The 17,491-nt window shown below is 51.3% G+C and overlaps 1 protein-coding gene across 1 annotated transcript; it reads left to right on the top strand.

Annotated features, from left to right (window-relative positions):
• Positions 1-894: 894 nt before the first annotated feature.
• Positions 895-17,379, top strand: LOC128416955 (cytochrome P450 11B, mitochondrial-like). Its single transcript, XM_053395072.1, has 9 exons — positions 895-1,429; positions 2,999-3,154; positions 5,151-5,350; positions 6,582-6,785; positions 8,971-9,125; positions 11,100-11,263; positions 11,894-11,972; positions 14,612-14,803; positions 15,613-17,379. The coding sequence occupies exons 1-9, from the start codon at positions 1,170-1,172 to the stop codon at positions 15,724-15,726; spliced, it is 1,524 nt and encodes a 507-aa protein (XP_053251047.1). The 5' UTR covers positions 895-1,169; the 3' UTR covers positions 15,727-17,379.
• Positions 17,380-17,491: the final 112 nt, after the last annotated feature.

Below are 17,491 nucleotides of genomic sequence, written 5' to 3' on the forward strand. Positions count from 1 at the left end.
AGTTGCAGGTGTGGCTCACCTGATAAATCCCAAGGCTGAGCTGCCATTGGCCTCCCCATCAAATCTGAATCCGCTCCCACTTCTTTTCCGTCCCTTCCCCTGCTCAGTGTGCGCTTCAGAAAGCTGTACTTCTTCGGTTTTAAGATTGTGGGCAATTAAAGGCCTTTGCAAGGCCCAGAAAACTGCAAGGCTTACTCCATGCAAAATGAGCAATCTATCTGCCTTGAGGAAGTAGAAATAATAATAATAATAATAATAATAATAATAATAATAATAATAATAAAAAATAATTAATACAGTGGATGCTTGGGTTGCAAACGTGATCCATGCGGGAAGCACGTTCACAACCCACAGCATCCACAATCCGCAGCGCCCTGTCTGCGCACGCGCGGGTCGCGATTCGATGCTTCTGCACATGCGCAAAGTGCAATTTACTGCTTCTGCGCATGCACAAGTGCCAAAACCCAGTTCCAGTACTTCTGGGTTTTGGCGCGGTGCACAACACGAAATCACGCAACCCAAAGTGTCTGTAACCCGAGGTATGACTGTAGATTTATACCCCACCCATCTGGCTGGATTTCCCCAGCCATTCTGGGCAGCTCCCAACAGAATATTAAAAACACAATAAAACGTCAAACATTAAAAACTTCCCTAAACAAGTACAGGTTTTCCTTAGACTTCCTGGCAGTTAATGGATACAGAGAGTGGGCTTTTCAGGGCCCAGGAGCTGAATGAAAATGTTGGGCTGTGTGTGCCTGACAGCGGCAGTGTGGAGAGGGTCTTTGCCGGCTGCTCTCAATTTTAGAGGCAGCCGCAGCAGTGGCTGAGCTATGGAGCGGATGCAGGGATGCCGGCAGCTCTGTAGTGCTCTGGTTGGCAGGGCCTGGCTGGGTCGATGGCCTTTGAGGTCCCTTCTGCCTTGAGAATTCAATGTTCCAGGTTGGTGCACAGGCAGCGAGTGCGGAGAGGGATGTGTCCCCGATGGAGATGTCATCATTTCTGACACGGCCGGGAGGAGGTGCGCTTGCATGGCGCTGTGTCCTTGGCCAGGGGAGGCCCTGGCAGGGTTATAAGGCCCCTCGCTCTCTTCCTCCTCGGGGGAGAGCTCTTGGAGAGGAACCAGAAGACCCAGGAGGTTGCTAGGGTGCTGCGACGGCAGGGGAGGGGAGATGGGAGCCCGCGGTCAGATGAGCCCCCGGTCTGCTCCGTCTCGCGTCCTGCGCTCCTTCTGCTCGGGGCAGCCACGCCATTCTGTGGCGCCGGCCGTGGCCCCAAAGCCACCAATCTCCAGGGCGCTTCCCTTTGAGGCCATCCCCCGCAGCAGCCCTAACGCCTGGGTCAACCTGTACCAGTTTTGGAGGACCAACAGCTTCCCAAACTTCCACCACATCATGCAGAAGAACTTCCAGAACCTGGGGCCCATCTACAGGTGAGTTCCAAACCCGCTCTCAGGTGGACACTCTTATGCAGAAGCAATCCAGACGCGCCTTAGAGTTTTGTTTAATCTAATTTTATCTATTTGATTTATATACAGTGGTGCCTTGGGTTGCAGACGCTTCAGGTTACAGACTCCGCTAACCCAGAAATAGTACCTTGGGTTAAGAACTTTGCTTCAGGATGAGAACAGAAATCGTGCGGTGGCAGTGGGAGGCCCTATTAGCTAAAGTGGTGCTTCAGGTTAAGAACAGTTTCAGGTTAAGAACGGACCTCCGGAATGAATTAAGTTCTTAACCCGAGGTACCACTGTACTTGTCCTTCATCAAGAGAGCTCAGGGCCATTTGCAAGATTAAAATGCAAGATAAAACCACAAATAAATAGTTAAACCAGAAGCAAGAAAACAATAACCTCGCGTTTAAATCAAAGTGTCCTGTCATCTTAGCACAGCAAATCCACATTCTTAAAAAAAAACAAACCCCAGACTTTTTGCAGAGAGAAATGTGGGGAAGAACCACATTGGAAAGTGTGGGATGTGTGTGGATCATGCTTTCTGCTGGGGGACAGGGGCATAAATGGCCCGTTTCCGTCTTTTTCCAGGAACCAGGGCGTGTTGGTTGGACTCTGTCTATGCCAAATCTTAGGGCTTTGGTCCCCAGAAAGTGTCTTGTGGATTTCAACCCGTGGGTTTCAGCCCATTTCAGACTCCAGTCCCATAACAAGGGCTGTTTAAGGGCAACAGTATTTGTGCAAATCAACCAATGCAGATTTTGAGGCAGAGTGTGGTAGTGAGCCGTTTAAAACTTGCATGAGCTTGCGTGGCCATGCATGGCTTGCGCTTGGAAGACCACAGCCCAGGGTCTTCGTCTGAGCCGCCGCTCAGCTCCTAGACCTGATTTCAGTATCAGGCAGTATTAGACTGCCGCCTTAGTGTGGGGTTGTGCGGCAATAGGTCACTCACACATTAACAGCCCAATGGAGGTGGATTTATACTCAGTGGCCTTCCGCACGGGGTCTTGCTCTGTCGGTTGCTCTGTGATGTTTCCTCAAATGCATTGCTTCCAAAGGAGAACACCCAACAGGCTTCCTTAAAAAACTACCTTGCAAGAAGGTTGCTAGAAGGATTGGAGGCTGGGGCTGGCTGGGCTTCCCTAGGGAGGCAATTTCACCAAGCCAAATAAATTAACCCCACGGCTGCTGAACGATGCAGACCCACCAGCTAGTACATCCTACAAGCCAGGTTGTTTTTTTTATATAAAAGAAACACCTACTATCTGCATGTATGAATCAGCCCTCTGTTGAGGGCAGAGATTTCTGTTGAGGGCAGTGCGTGTGTGTGAGAGAGAGAGAGAAAGAGAGAGAGAGAGAGAGAGAGGAGAGAGAGAGAGAGAGAAAGAGAAAGAGAGAGAGAGAGAGAGAGAGAGGAGAGAGGAGAGAGAGAGAGAGAGAACTTTTCTGTTTATTCTGCACTTCGGGAGCTGCACTCTGGTTCTGGGATTTGTCAGGGGCCTTCTCGGGGGGGGGGTCCATATCTCAAGGGCTTGACTCCGTCCCACTTGGCAGGGAGACGCTGGGCACCTACGACTCCGTCCACCTGCTCCTGCCCCGCGATGCTGCCGTTCTGTTCCAGTCCGAGGGGATCTTCCCACGCCGAATGGGTATCAATTCGTGGATCGCCCATCGCACGCTGCGGAACCACAAATGCGGAGTCTTCCTATTGTGAGTGAGGCCAGTGGAGAAGGGCAGGCTGCTGCTGCTGCTGGACGTGGCATCGGGAACTTTAGTGGCATGACTTCTGCATTTCCCACACCCAGTGCCCCCCCCCCCGATGGTTGGGACGGCCTCATGCAGTGGGATAACTTCCCATTTATTTATTTATGGGACCGTGTGGGTACATGGTTCCTCTTCCTCTCCTCATTTAATCTCCACAACAACCTTTTGAGGCAGTGACTGACCAACGGCCACCCAGTGATCTTCATGGCCGAGTTGGAATTCAAACCCAGGTCTCGCCAGGACCAGCCCAACACTCTAATCCAGCCTTTCTCAAACTTGGGTGCCCAAATGTTATTGGCTCACAACTCCCATCATCCCTAGCTGCCAGGACTAGCGGTCAGGGATGATGAGAGCTGTAGTCTAATAACACCTGGCTGGGGACTCAAGTTTGATAAAAGGCTGCTCTAACCACTCCACTGCACTGCGTCTCAGGAATGCTGGTTCTCATCCCTTGTCAGAATGACCTCAAAGCATTCTTAGCTCAGTTGATGGAGCATGAGACTCTTAATATCAGAGTTGTGGATTTGAGTCTTGCTTTGGGTGAAAGATTCCTTCATTGCAGGGTCCTTTCTGTGGCTCTGCGATTCTCCCAGTCCCTGCTGCCGCAACGTACCAGAGCCAATATGGTTTTGAAATTAGACACGTCTGCCTCCTCTTGAATCTCAGCTCCTCTGGTTAAAAGTGGCCTTCACGGAACAACCCAAGAAATCAGTGCTCTTCTGGTGTTACTGGACAGCAGCACCCTTCATGGCTGACCACTGGCCATGCTGCCTGAGGCTGATGGGAGCTGGAGTCTAGAGGACCTCAGGTACCCTCCGAATATGTGGAGGCAATGCTGAGCTCCGAGGCAGGAAGGGGAACGCAGGAGGAGCACAGAGCACTACCTTCTACTCAGATCATTGCTCCATCTAGCTCAGCACTGGCTGCACTGGTTGTGTGGAGAGTTCCCCCCTAGTGGAAATAATGATACATGACACAATTATTAAGGTTAATGGGCTAAATAAGGCCACAACTTTATTGGTTACAGGTGATGAGCGGTATTGGCTTAGGCATTGGTCCTAACTGACTATATCCGGCTTCAGCCCGTCCGCTTGAAGTCCGGGAAGGGTTAACCACCAGTAGGGGGAGTCCTGCTGATGCACTTCAACTATGAACTCCCCCATGGTCACGGATAGGGGGCATGCCTTAGGCCCTCACCTCCATAGGCTTCGGACAGGGCCACGCCCCCCGGAATCCTTTACCGGACTACACTTCAATATGCGGGGCAGGTGATGGCGCTTCCTCCCCTCTTCCATCTACAGAGCAATACCAATGCCTAACCGCCAATACCCAGAAAGTTGTGACGATTTGCTACGAGGTAGGCGAAAACCAAGGGGCTGGTGCCAATTTGCCAAGTGGAAAAATTCTTACCAGGCCCCTCAACGGCGACCAACCAAGGTCCATAGCAAGGTCAAGGAACGAAAACCTTATAGGGTGGGAGGGTGGGAAAAGCAGGAACAGCTGGCAGGCGGCAAAGAGGGAGATCCCCGGCCGCGTCCTGCCTTAAATAGGGCAGGCCACGCCCCCAGAGCCAGCTGATTGGCCGGCCAGGGGGTGATGTGGCCGGAAATCCCCCCAATTGTGCAATCCCCACCTCCTCCATAGGGCGGAAGTGGCTTTGGCAGCAGCCAAATTCCAGGATTTCAGAGCAGGAGCCTCTCCCAGCCCTTCTTGGAGATGCGGTCAGGACTCGAACCTGGGACCTTCTGCATGCAAGGAAGATGCTCTGCCACTGAGCTACCTCTGAGTGATGAGAGGGTGGCAATTGGGGTGCCAGGCCCAGGAGGGAAGGTGGGGCAAGCGAGGATCAGCGGTGGGTGATGGAGTCCCTGCACAGGAAGCCAAGCCAAGCACTCCAGGCGCAGAGTCTCCCACCTCACTTTGGGGTCTTCTTCCCACGCAGGAACGGGGAGGACTGGCGCTCAGACCGGCTCATCCTCAACAAAGAGGTGATCAGCCCTGTGGGCACCCGGAAGTTCCTGCCCTTCCTCAACACGGTGGCCGAGGACTTTGCCGAGTCCATACATCGGCTGATCAGGAAGAACGCACGGCGCTCGCTCACGGTTGACCTCTACCACGACCTCTTCCGCTTCACCCTGGAAGGTACGGGCCTTTTTGGGGGGGGGGGAGTTCTTCTCCCTCCTCTTCTTACTTGTGTAAGAATGCGAATACCTATTTCAGCAGAGTTGAAAAATCACCACCCACCTGCAGCTTATCTCTAGAAGCCTTCACTAGCTCCCGGTGAAGTCCAGGGTCAGCTTTAAGGTGCTGGTTTTGACGTTTAAAGCCCTACGCGGCCTAGGACCCTCGTACCTACGGGACCGCCTCTCCTGGTATGTCCCGCGGAGGACCTTAAGGTCCACAAATGACAATATTTTGGAGGTCCCAGGTCATAAGGTGGTTAGATTGGTCTCAACTAGGGCCAGGGCCTTTTCAGTACTGGCCCCGACTTGGTGGAATGCTCTGTCCCAAGAGACTAGGGCCCTGCGGGACTTGACATCTTTCTGCAGGGCCTGCAAGACTGAGCTGTTCCGCCTAGCCTTTGGTTTGGACTCAGTCTGACCCTTATGTTCTCCCTCCCCTTATGGTTTTGACTTTTAAAATGAGGCTGCATTTTAAATTGCATTTTAACCTGTATTTTAAATTGTCCCCCCACCCCCCGCCCATTATGTTTTTATTGTGATTTTACTGGTGTTAGCCTCCCTGGCTGGGGAGGGCGGGGTATAAATAAAAATTATTATTATTATTTATTATTTAGGACAAGGTTGCATAGCCTTCTGGAATAAATACGATATCCATGGATGCTTTAGGCAGATTTAGGTTACTTTTATCCCATTTAAGTTTTTCTCTTAACAAAGACTGTTTAGGTAAACAAGAAAAATAGAAGCTTGACAGTTTACTCACTTTTAAAGTTTTGCCAGGTTTCAATATATTCAGTGATGAAAATCAGGCAGCCAATAATCCTTAAAAGTTACAAAAATCCGTGGTCCGGTTCAACTAGTATTCACAAGTATTGCTGCCTTTGGCAAATCCTGGCCATCGTGGCTCAAAGCCATTGAACGCCATCTCCTCCATGAATTGTTCTCGCCCTCTTTTAAAGTCATCCAGGTGGTTGGCCATTACTGCCTCCTGTGGGAGAGAGTTCCACAGGAATATTCCCCTGGAATATTGCCTAGGATTCGAAACTTTGTGGAGGAGGACGCTCCTTCCCTCCTTCCTTCCTTCCTTCCTTCCTTCCTTCCTTCCTTCCTTCCTTTGGGATGAGAGAGTGCATCTGGAAAGCTCCCTCTTCTCCTGTGACATCTAACCTCCAATCTTCCTCCAATCCCGGCAGCCAGCAGCTACGCCTTGTATGGCCAGCGCCTGGGCCTCCTCGACGAGAATCCCAATCCGGAGTCCCAGCGCTTCATCGACACCGTGGAGACGATGCTACGCACCACCTTGCCCCTCCTCTTCCTGCCGCCCGGGGTCATGCGCTGGGTGAACAACAAGCTCTGGCGAGATCACATGGAGGCCTGGGACGCCATCTTTAAGCATGGTGAGTCCCAGATCCCTCGTCGGGGGGAGAGGGGAGAGGACCATGGGGCAGTGGCTCCCCCGTGCCTGCTGGGGTGCAAAGGAGCGGCTGAGCTGCATGGCTTGGTCTGAGTGGGTGGCAGGGCAAGCAGCGCTCCATTCACCTTTGAGCTGGAATTAAGCATGCAGGGAGCATGCGCTGTCTGGAGCAGGAATGTGACACAGTCCCTGCTTCACTGTCCTGGGCCTGCGTGAGTTGGCCTTAGATGGACCAGTCGAGGGCTGGCAGTGGGCACTGGACAAGGGACACTTGGTGGCCATGGGACAGAGAGGCTAGCTGCAGAGGCTGTAGATGCTGGAGATAACCAGAGTACAGTCATATCTCATGTTACGTTTGCTTCAGGTTGCGCGTTTTCAGGTTGCATCCTGCGGCGACCCGGAAGTACCAGACAGGGTTACTTCCGGGTTTCGCCACTCACGCATGCGCAGACGCGCAAAATGACATCATGCTCATGCACAGAAGTGGTGAATTGCGGCCCGCGTGTGCACAGACACGCAGATGCGGGTTGCATTCTTTTCAGGTTGCGAACAGGCCTCCGGAACGGATCCCGTTTGCAACCAGAGGTACCACTGTATGTACCACCCTGGTAAGACAGTGCGCAGGCAGGTAGGGTCTCAGCCGGCGTACCAGATGGAGCTGGTAGACAGCCACGCTGGACAAAGTATTAACCTGCACCTCCACAGACAGCTGTGAGGCCAAGATGACCCCCAGGTGCGCACCTGGTCCTTCAGAGGCACAGTCACCCCACTTAGTACCAGATATCTAACAGGCACAGTTTAATGGGCAGGGACTTCCCGCCCTCCAAAGAAGCAGAAGGAGAGAAGGAAATAATAATAATAATAATAATAATAATAATAATAATAATAATAATAATTTATTATTTCCCCAGCCACTCTGGGCGGCTTCCAACAAAGATTAAAAATACAATAAAATGTCACACATTAAAAACTTCCCTGAACAGGGCTGCCTTCAGATGTCTTCTGAATGTCAGGGAATTGTTTATCTCTTTGACATCTGATGGGAGGGCATTCCACAGGGCGGGTGCCACCACCGAGAAGGCCCTCTGCCTGGTTCCCTGTAACCTCACTTCTCGCAATGAGGGAACTGCCAGAAGGCCCTCGGAGCTGGACCTCAGTGTCCGGGCAGAACGATGGGGGTGGAGATGCTCCTTCAGGTATACTGGACCGAGGCCATTTAGGGCTTTAAAGGTCAACACCAACACTTTGAATTGTGCTTGGAAACGTACTGGGAGCCAATGTAGGTCTTTCAAGACCGGTGTTATGTGGTCTTGGCAGCTGCTCCCAGTCACCAGTCTAGCTGCCGCATTCTGGATTAATTGCAGTTTCCGGGTCACCTTCAAAGGTAGCCCCACGGAGAGCGCATTGCAGTAGTCCAAGCGAGAGATAACTAGAGCATGCACCACTCTGGCGAGACAGTCTGCAGGCAGGGAGAGTCTCATCCTGCGTACGAGATGGAGTTGGTAGACAGCTGCCCTGGACACAGAATTGACCTGCGCCTCCATGGACAGCGGTGAGTCCAGAATGACTCCCAGGCTGCGCACCTGGTCCTTCAGGGGCACAGTTACCCCATTCAGGACCAGGCAGTGGAGGCCTGAAGCTTGATCTTGTTAGCTTCCCTTAACTTCCAGGAGATCAAGTGCTGCCAACACACTGGTGCCCATCTCTGGTGTGTGAGGAGGAGGCCCCTGACTGGTTCTTTCTTGCTGGGAACCGGAACCATCTCATTCCTCGTTTTGGTACCCGTTCAGCAACAGCCATGGCCTTGGAGCTCCTGGGGTCCCAATGTGCTATGTATGTCCTTGGGTGCCTTTGGGGGCCTGGGTTCAGTTTGTGCTCAGCCAACCCCACTTGCCTGCCTCCCATCTTTCCTACAGCCAGTCCAGAGAGTGGCGCTTCCTCCCTCCCCCCCAGTCTCAGCGGTGCCCCTTTTGTAACCCACCATGGAGGAGAATGGGGGCAAAACTCGGCTGGAGTCGGCCCTGCCTGCCACTGTCTCTGGCGCCACCTGCTGTTGGGGTCCCTGCCTGCCACCCCTGGCCTGGATGTGGCCTTGTTTCTAAGGCTGAGAGGGGGGCGCTTCTCACTGCGCCTGGACCTGAACCCCACCTCTCTCCTTGCTTCTGCAGCGGACAAGTGCATACAGAATATCTACCAGGAGTTTTGCCTGGGGCAGCCCCGCAAGTATTCTGGGATCATGGCCGAGCTGCTTCTGCAAGAAGAGATGCCCCTCGACTCCATCAAGGCCAACATGACGGAGCTCACGGCAGGCAGCGTGGACACGGTGGGTGAGCCCCACCCTATAAACAGATCAGGAACATCAGACCAGGCCAAACCATGGGTGGTGCTTGAGCTTAGTCTTGGCCACGTTGACTGGCAGCAATGGGTCTCCTGGGTTTCAGGTGGTGCATACGGCCCAGCCTTAACTGGAGAGCCTGGGACCTCCTGCAAGGGGTCCTGGAAGGCCTGCCCCCTGCTTTGCTGGCTTATTCCCACCCGGCCAGCCCCCCACCGACTGCTCCCAGCTACGGAAATGGTTGCTGTGGAAGGTGCCAGAGACCACGTCACGGTTAGTCTGGAAAAGCCGAAGGCTGAGACCATTCAACTGGCTTCAGTGGGTTTTGCCAATGTGTCCTGATGATGATGATGATGATGATGATTTATATACCACCCTATAATAAACAAAACAGGTGTGAGGAAGAAAATAATTTAATGTGGAGTGTATGAAGACTCGGAGATTCAATTGGATCAACATGGAAATTACATTACTGAAGAAACATTATGGCTTTATACATTGAAAGCTGCTCATCCCTACCAATAAATAATAATAATAATAATAATAATAATAATAATAATAATAATAATAATAATTTATTTATACCCCGCCCATCTGGCTGGGTTTCCCCAGCCACTCTGGGCGGCTTCCAACAGAATATTAAAATACAATAGTCATGAAATACAATTACATAAAGGTGTTGAATAGTGACATTTCATGTGGTTTTCATTCCTCTTTTTGTAACAATGAGTGTAGTGGCAGCATTTGCACTTTGGAAGGCCACAATCCTTATTACATATTCCTAGTTGTAACCTCCACTGAAAACAATGGCCAGAATCGGATTATTTGCATGTTATCTTGCTGAAATATGAATCAGACTTCTGGACACACATGCAACCTACTCTTCCCTTTGTGCTAGACAACAAATTGGGAAGTTTTCCGTTAACTATGGTTTCCTATTTTGCTACAGTAGGGGTTGCCTTTGAATGCAGTTCAGAAATGGCAGCGGGTGCAGAATCTGGCAACCACCTTGCTGACCAGACAGTCTGAAAATGTAACACCAGTTCTAACACAACTGCATGTTTGAGTTGTTGTTTAGTTGTTTAGTCGTGTCCGACTCTTTGTGACCCCCTGGACCAGAGCACGCCAGGCCCTCCTGTCTTCCACTGCCTCCCGCAGTTTGGTCAGACTCATGCTGGCAGCTTCGAGAACACTGTCCCACCATCTCGTCCTCTGTCATCCCCTTCTCCTTGTGCCCTCCATCTTTCCCAACATCAGGGTCTTTTCCAGTCAGTCTTCTCTTCTCATGAGGTGGCCAAAGTCTTGGAGCCTCAGCTTCACGATCTGTCCTTCCAGTGAGCACTCAGGGATGATTTCCTTCAGAATGGAGAGGCTTGATTTTCTTGCAGTCCACGGGACTCTCAAGAGTCTCCTCCCGCACCATAATTCAAAAGCATCCATTCTTCGGCGATCAGCCTTCTTGATGGTCCAGCTCTCACTTCCATACATCACTACTGGGAAAACGATAGCTTGAACTATATGGACTTTTGTTGGCAAGGTGATGTCTCTGCTTTTTAAGATGCTATCTAGGCCTGTCATTGCCCTTCTCCCAAGAAGCAGGCGTCTTTTAATTTCGTGGCTGCTGTCACCATCTGCAGTGATCATGGAGCCCAAGAAAGTAAAATCTCTCACTGCCTCCATTTCTTCCCCTTCTATTTGCCAGGAAGTGATGGGACCAGTGGCCATGATCTTCGTTTTTTTTATGTTGAGCTTCAGACCATATTTTGCGCTCTCCTCTTTCACCCTCATTAAAAGGTTCTTTAATTCCTCCTCACTTTCTGCATATCTGAGGTTGTTGATATTTCTTCCGGCAATCTTAATTCCGTCTTGGGATTCATCCAGCCCAGCTTCCCCTTATTTGGGGGAGGGGGGCACACAATCCGAGGAGGTTCTTCCTCCCTTGACTCTCTCCCCCCCCTCCAGACAGCCATGCCCCTGCTCTTCACCCTCTTTGAGCTGGCCCGCAACCCACAAGTCCAGACAGCCCTTCGGGAAGAGGTCAAGGCTGCTGCGGTCTCATCCAGGGAGCTCTCCAAGGTGATGAATGACATGCCATTGCTCAAGGGAGCAATCAAGGAGACGCTGAGGTAAGGAGGGCAGGATGGGTGCCATGCCTGGCGAGGAAATGGGTCCCACAAGGTGTCTGTGGGGGGAGGGGGCAGGATGGATGAAAACCATTAGCTTGGGATTAGACTGGGAAGCTCATGGAAGAAGAATTAGCAATGAGCTGCATGAAGAATGGATTTCCTGAAACAACTTCTGGTGGTACTAATCTGGGATAGCTCAGTTGGTAGAACATGAGAATCTTAACCTCTGGGTCGTGGGTTCGAGCCCCATGTTGGGAAAAATATTCCTGCCTGAGACTGAGAATAAGGATGGATAATATTAGTTTTGAATTTGAAAAATAGCCGCAAATGCAAAGACATGAATGAGGATGATTAGACATCTGGAACATGGGAAGTCCCAATTTTTTTTATAATTGGAATATATAATTGGTGTATTGTGGTTATTGTAATGTGGATTTGATTTAATTTGTCATTAATTAGTAGATTTTTATTGAAAATGAATAATTTTTTTAATAATATATATATATTCCTGCCTCACAGGGGGTTGGACTGGATGACCCTCGGGGTCCCTTCCAAGTCTACATTCTATGATGCTATTATTCTCTTCCTCCACTTTCTTTGGGAAGCCACAATGACATCCTTCTCTTGCAGGCTCTACCCTGTGGGGATTACAGTGCAGCGCTACCCGATGAGGGACGTGGTGCTTCAGAACTACTGTGTGCCAGCCGGGGTGAGTGTCCTTTGCAGACTCCCTTCGCCACCCCCAGCCCCCTTCCCATCAGCCAGGATCCCATGCCAATTCTTGTTGTTCTTATCTGGATCTCGTCCTACACTTGAGTAGGATCCTGGCAGAGACACGTGCCCAGATGGCATGTTCTCTCCCTCCTGGTCGATCGTTCGGGAGCTTCATTAGCGTTCTTCAGCCCAAACATCACAGTGACTGATGCCAACTGACACTGGCACACTTAGGGATCCACAGAGTTGGCGCAGTTCGCGTGACAGACCTCAGCAACTCAGCATTTTGGCTAATCGACTTTATTTACATCTAAACACACACGGAGCACTGCAACATGGCTCCCTCTCTCTCGCGCATCAGACAGCAAAGAGAGAAAGAACAAAGGACAACAGTCCCTCTTCACGGAACACAGTAACACAAACATCCCGTCTCCATCACTTCCCACTCTGTGGAATGAAAACATACACCGTCATGTGATAGACAACAATCCCATGACTGCAGACAGGGGAAATGAATCTTCAACAGTTCTATCCCCCATCAGAGATATTGTGATCAAGGCTGCCTTGGCCAAGACCGTTCCTCTCCTTGCAGAAGGACCATTGGTCAGTGGCGCCATTTCTGGCTTCTACCAACTCAAAGCAGATTTGGGTGGCAGAGTGAGACCCTGACAAGCCAGTCAGAGTAGGCAAGAGAGGAGCTGTGGAGCTGTGGCATGGAGAAAGGGGAAATATAAAAGTTTCCCTCCCTCTCTCCTAACGCTAGAACTCAAGGGCATCCCATGGAGCTGAATGCTGGGAGATTCAGGACGGACAAAAGAAAGTCCTTCTGACAGTGCATAGTTATCCTTATGGCACTTCCTTCCACAGGAGGTGGGAGTGGTCCCCATCCTGAATGGCTTTAAAAGAGGATTAGGCAAATTCATGGAGGAGAAGAGGGCTATTGTGTGGGAATGTTCAGGGATGCAGGAGAGGATATATTGTCTGGCCTTTCCAACTTGTGTTAACAAGTTCACAGTTTAGCAGAGTAACATTCCCCCTTTTAAACTTGCAGCGGATGCGTTTGCTCAAGCTCACTAAAGCCTCTAGAATAACTGTTCTGGTATTTCCCCCTTATTCCCTCATAAAAGATAAGACACGACACAGTCTTCTATAAAAGTATAAAAAGAGTTTACTCACATTCTGTTCACAATCGGATCCCAGAAGGCAGACTTAGCTTAGAAAAGTAACATACACATCTCATAAGGTGACAGTCCCTTTGTCCTTTGGCTAAGCAGATGTTGCTTCTTCGATGCATGTAGTCAAAGAGAGGGAGATGGCTGCCCTGCCCTGTGCTTTTGTTGTTACCTGCACAGGTGAGGCCACGCCCACCTCTAGTCACATGCAGAGGAAGTCTGTCTCAGCCCAGAAGGAAACAGGAAGTTGACCTGCTGGCTGGACAAACATTCCTCCCCATGTGCAAACATGTTCACTCTAGGAATGTTGTGCTTGACTGCTCTTGTGTTTCACATCCCACATATTGATGGCCACTGGCCCTGGTGGCTATGTTCTGCTCCCGCAGTCAGAGGCAGCCATGCTTCTGAATCGCAGCTGATGGAAACCGCAGGAAGGGAGAGGGCTGCTCTTCTGCTCAGATCCTGCGTGTGGGCTTCCCATTGGGGCATCTGGCTGGCTGCTATGAGAACAGGATGCTGGGCTCAACGGGCCATTGGCCTGATCCTGCAGGCTCTTACATTCTTAATGCCTGGTGCGTCCTTGCCTTCTTGGCTTCACAATGGGATCTTTCAGCCTTATGTCTGCCTGGTGGATTGGGTGAGAAGAAGTCCTTTTGATACACCCAGACAGGCAGCCTGGATGTCCCTGAGAATGCACAGGGCAGCAGGGCTCCAAAAGATGCTCCAAAAGGGGATGAGGCGAACCAGCCTCCTTCAGAAATCCTCCTTCTCTGAGCTACCTGTCTACTCTCCCAAACCTGGACCTGGCTGTTGGTGGTGGGACGGGTGATCAGCTCCCCAAGAGGAAGCTTCATGTTCTTAGTCCTGGCAACTGGGTGGAGAATTAGGGCAAAAAAAAATAATTATATATATAAAAGGGATGCGGGTGGTGCTGTCAGTTAAACCACAGAACCTAGGGCTTGCCGATCAGAAGATTGACGGTTCGAATCCCCGCAACGGGGTGAGCTCCCGTTGCTCGGTCCCTGCTCCTGCCAACCTAGCAGTTCGAAAGCACCAAGTGCAAGTAGATAAATAGGTACCGCTCCAGCGGGAAGGAAAACGGTGTTTCCATGCGCTGCTCTGGTTCGCCAGAAGAGGCTTAGTCCTGCTGGCCACATGACCCGGAAGCTGTACGCCGGCTCCCTCGGCCAGTAAAGCGAGATGAGCGCCGCAACCCCAGAGTCGGCCACGACTGGACCTAATGGTCAGGGGTCCCTTTACCAGATCTGTGTGGAGGTTTGATCAATGATGGGCTGAGTGAAGTGACCACCTATCGGCCTGGAGCAACTATTGTTGGAGGGACTGAATGTCCCTGGTGAACGTACAAGCGAGCTACGACCTTTGGAAGCTCCAGAGCTTGATTTCAGCTGCCAAGGACGTTGCCCTGGAGCCTCCGCTCAAGACTGTGCTCCTTCCCTTGCAGACTTTGTGCCAGGTGGGGCTCTATGCCATGGGCCGGAGCCCAGAGGTCTTCAGGGACCCCGAGCGCTACGACCCCAGCCGCTGGACTGGCAAAGAGGACAACAGCTTCAAGGCTCTGGCCTTTGGCTTCGGGTCACGGCAGTGCATCGGGCGGCGCTTGGCGGAGGCAGAAATGACCCTCTTCCTCATGCATGTGAGTTGCGGGGTTGCAGGTCCAGGAGGTGGGAGAAATTCTCTGCCCGGCGTCTTGGGAGGCGCCACAATGTGGGGATGCACACATGACCCTTTGCTCAATGCCTTTGCACCCCTCTTCTTGGAGTCCGTGTACATGGGTGTCGCCCACAGTTACCCACAGGCCACTGGTCCCCTCTGAAATATTGTGTTTTGGGGTGGCTCCCCCAACGCCGATTTCACTCTGACTTCAAAAGTGTTGCGTGGCAAATCCCAGGTGCCCACGGTGGAATGGTTTCCTGGGGGTGGCACCCCATGCTTGACGTTGGGGGTGGGTAGGTGGGTATGGCGGAGGAGCTTCCCACTTCCCACCCACCCACTGCAACCAGACCATAAGAAGCACCTAGGTTTTGGAAGAGGAAAACAAGAAAAAAAAAATTCTTCAGCCCTTCTTCCTCCTCAGGGAAAAGCCCCGAAGAGCCGCACACACGCTCCACACAGCTCTTTAAAGGGAGCACTGAACAGAACCTCCCGCCTGCATTCACTCCATAAGACGAACACACATTTCCCCTTACTTTTTAGGAAAATATGGAGCGAAAAATATGGTAATCCCCACTGGGTTCACTGGGGCTTACTCCTTGGCACAGACACAGCTGTTTTGTGACTGGTGCCCACTGCGCTTGTTCAAAATGCACCCACGGGCTCAGAAAGGTTGGTGGTCCCTGTTTTCAGGCAATGGTGAGGAGAGAAAGGGGGTCCCTTGCCATCCACTTGAGGAACACCCACCCCAGCATACCTGCAGTCTCACACGTGTTGTGCTTCTTGTTTCAGATTCTGCGTAACTTCAAGATCGATACCGTCTCCAAGGCAGACCTCAAGACCGTCTATGGCTTCATCCTCATGCCAGAGAAGCCCCCTCTGCTCACCTTCCGGCCCCTCGACTAGGGCACCAGCCCCCTCAGCCCCTTTCTCTGCCTCTGGACCATGGAAGGGGCCCATCACTTGGGGGCGTAGAGATCCCGACACCCCTTCCTTTCTCTCTGGCCATCTTGCTGCCTTCCTTCCCTCCCCTTCGGGCTCCAACAGACATTCTTTCTGGCACCCCTCATATGATTTCATCCCAACCGTACCCCAAGGCTGGTAGAAAATTGCAGGCTGCATTGAAACTCAGGGAGCTGGAGAAAGAAGCCAATAGCAGGTGACCCCTAGCCCAGGCCAAGCCTTGGGAGAGGTTCTGTTCTTGTAATAGCACAAGACAGTGGGCGCTCGGGTTGCAAACGTGATCCGTGCGGGAGGCACGTCCGCAAACCGCAGCGCCGTGTCTGTGCACACGTGGGTTGCAATTCAGTGCTTCTGCGCATGTGCAAAGCATGACTTAGCGCTTCTGTGCATGCGCAACTGCTAAAACCCGGAAGTAACCTGTTGCTGTACTTCCGGGTTTCAGCAGGTCCGTAACCTGAAAAAACACAACCTGAAGCATCTGTAACCCGAGGTATGACTGTAATGGCTCAACCCATTGGGATGTCAAAAAAATAAATAAAATTTAATTTAAAAAATCTTTCCAGTAGCACCTTAGAGACCAACTAAGTTTGTTATTGGCATGAGCTTTCGTGTACATGCATACTTCTTCAGATACACACAAAAGCTCATACCAGTAACTAACTTAGTTGGTCTCTAAGCTGCTACTGGAATTTTTAAATTTTATTTTATTTTGTTTCGACTACGGCAGATGAACACAGCTACCTACCTGTAACTAGAACCATTGGGATGTGGTGATCTTACATGATCCAAAGCAGCTTGGGTAGGAACGCAAGAAAAGTTCCGTGTCTCCCAATCTTGGGTCACCAGGTGTTGTTGAACTACAACTCCCATTGTCCCTAGCTAGCAGGACCAGCCGTCAAGGATGATGGGGGTTGTAGTCCATAAAACAGCTGAAGACCCAAGTTTGGGAAGCCCTGCCATAGCTGGATCCTGTCCTCACAGTGGCCAGCAAGTTGTCTCTTCTGAGAAGACCACAGAGGAGGGAGCTGAGTGCAACGGAAGCCCTCTCTGCACGTGGGCAAATTCACAGAGAAGAGGGCAAGTGATGGCTATCAGCCACCATGGCTACGCTCTTCCTCTATGGTCAGAGGCAGAAATGCTTCCAGATACCAGAAACTACAGGAGGGGCTTGCAGGCTTCCCACAGGCGACTGAGAAAACTGGGCACTCTTATGCTTTTATGTTCCAAGGAAGAGAGGGGCACAGGGGTTGCTCATCAGAAACACAGGCCAACCAAAAAGTCAAAAGTATTTATTTTATAAAGCTTTCCTTTGCTTTCAGCAAAGTCTCATCGAACCCAACATAGTCTGAAGGGTTTCCTTGTTCTCCCCTTCAAGGCAAGTCGTGTGGCTGAGCAGGGGGGTCAGCGGTGCGACCGGGACCCCCACATAATGTGCCCCTTTCTAGTCCAGAACTGTAAAGGGAGAAACTGGACATTCAAGGGGGACAGGAGCGATCAGACCAGCACTTGGGCAGCGGGGAGGCAGTCCCATCTGGGGCCTGCTGGCAGAGGAAGGCAGGATACAAATATAAAATAAATAAATGCACACACACTCGGTTTTGACTCACATTGTCTGGTTCATTTGGCAATTGGGTGGGTGGTGTCTGCTGCCCCACCCAGACGACGAAAAGGCAAAGGGCAAGACAAGGCAATCCCTATTCTGTGCACA

The sequence above is a fragment of the Podarcis raffonei genome, chromosome 7 (assembly GCF_027172205.1).
Source record: "Podarcis raffonei isolate rPodRaf1 chromosome 7, rPodRaf1.pri, whole genome shotgun sequence".
Classification (NCBI taxonomy): domain Eukaryota; kingdom Metazoa; phylum Chordata; class Lepidosauria; order Squamata; family Lacertidae; genus Podarcis; species Podarcis raffonei.

Bases quoted from the DNA above. Each gene is read 5' to 3' on its own strand.
- LOC128416955 (XM_053395072.1), top strand. From the start codon at position 1,170: ATGGGAGCCCGCGGTCAGATGAGCCCCCGGTCTGCTCCGTCTCGCGTC. The intron at 5,351-6,581 runs GTACGGGCCTTT...CAATCCCGGCAG, and splicing joins CTTCCGCTTCACCCTGGAAG to CCAGCAGCTACGCCTTGTAT. The intron at 9,126-11,099 runs GTGGGTGAGCCC...CCCCCCCTCCAG, and splicing joins CGGCAGGCAGCGTGGACACG to ACAGCCATGCCCCTGCTCTT.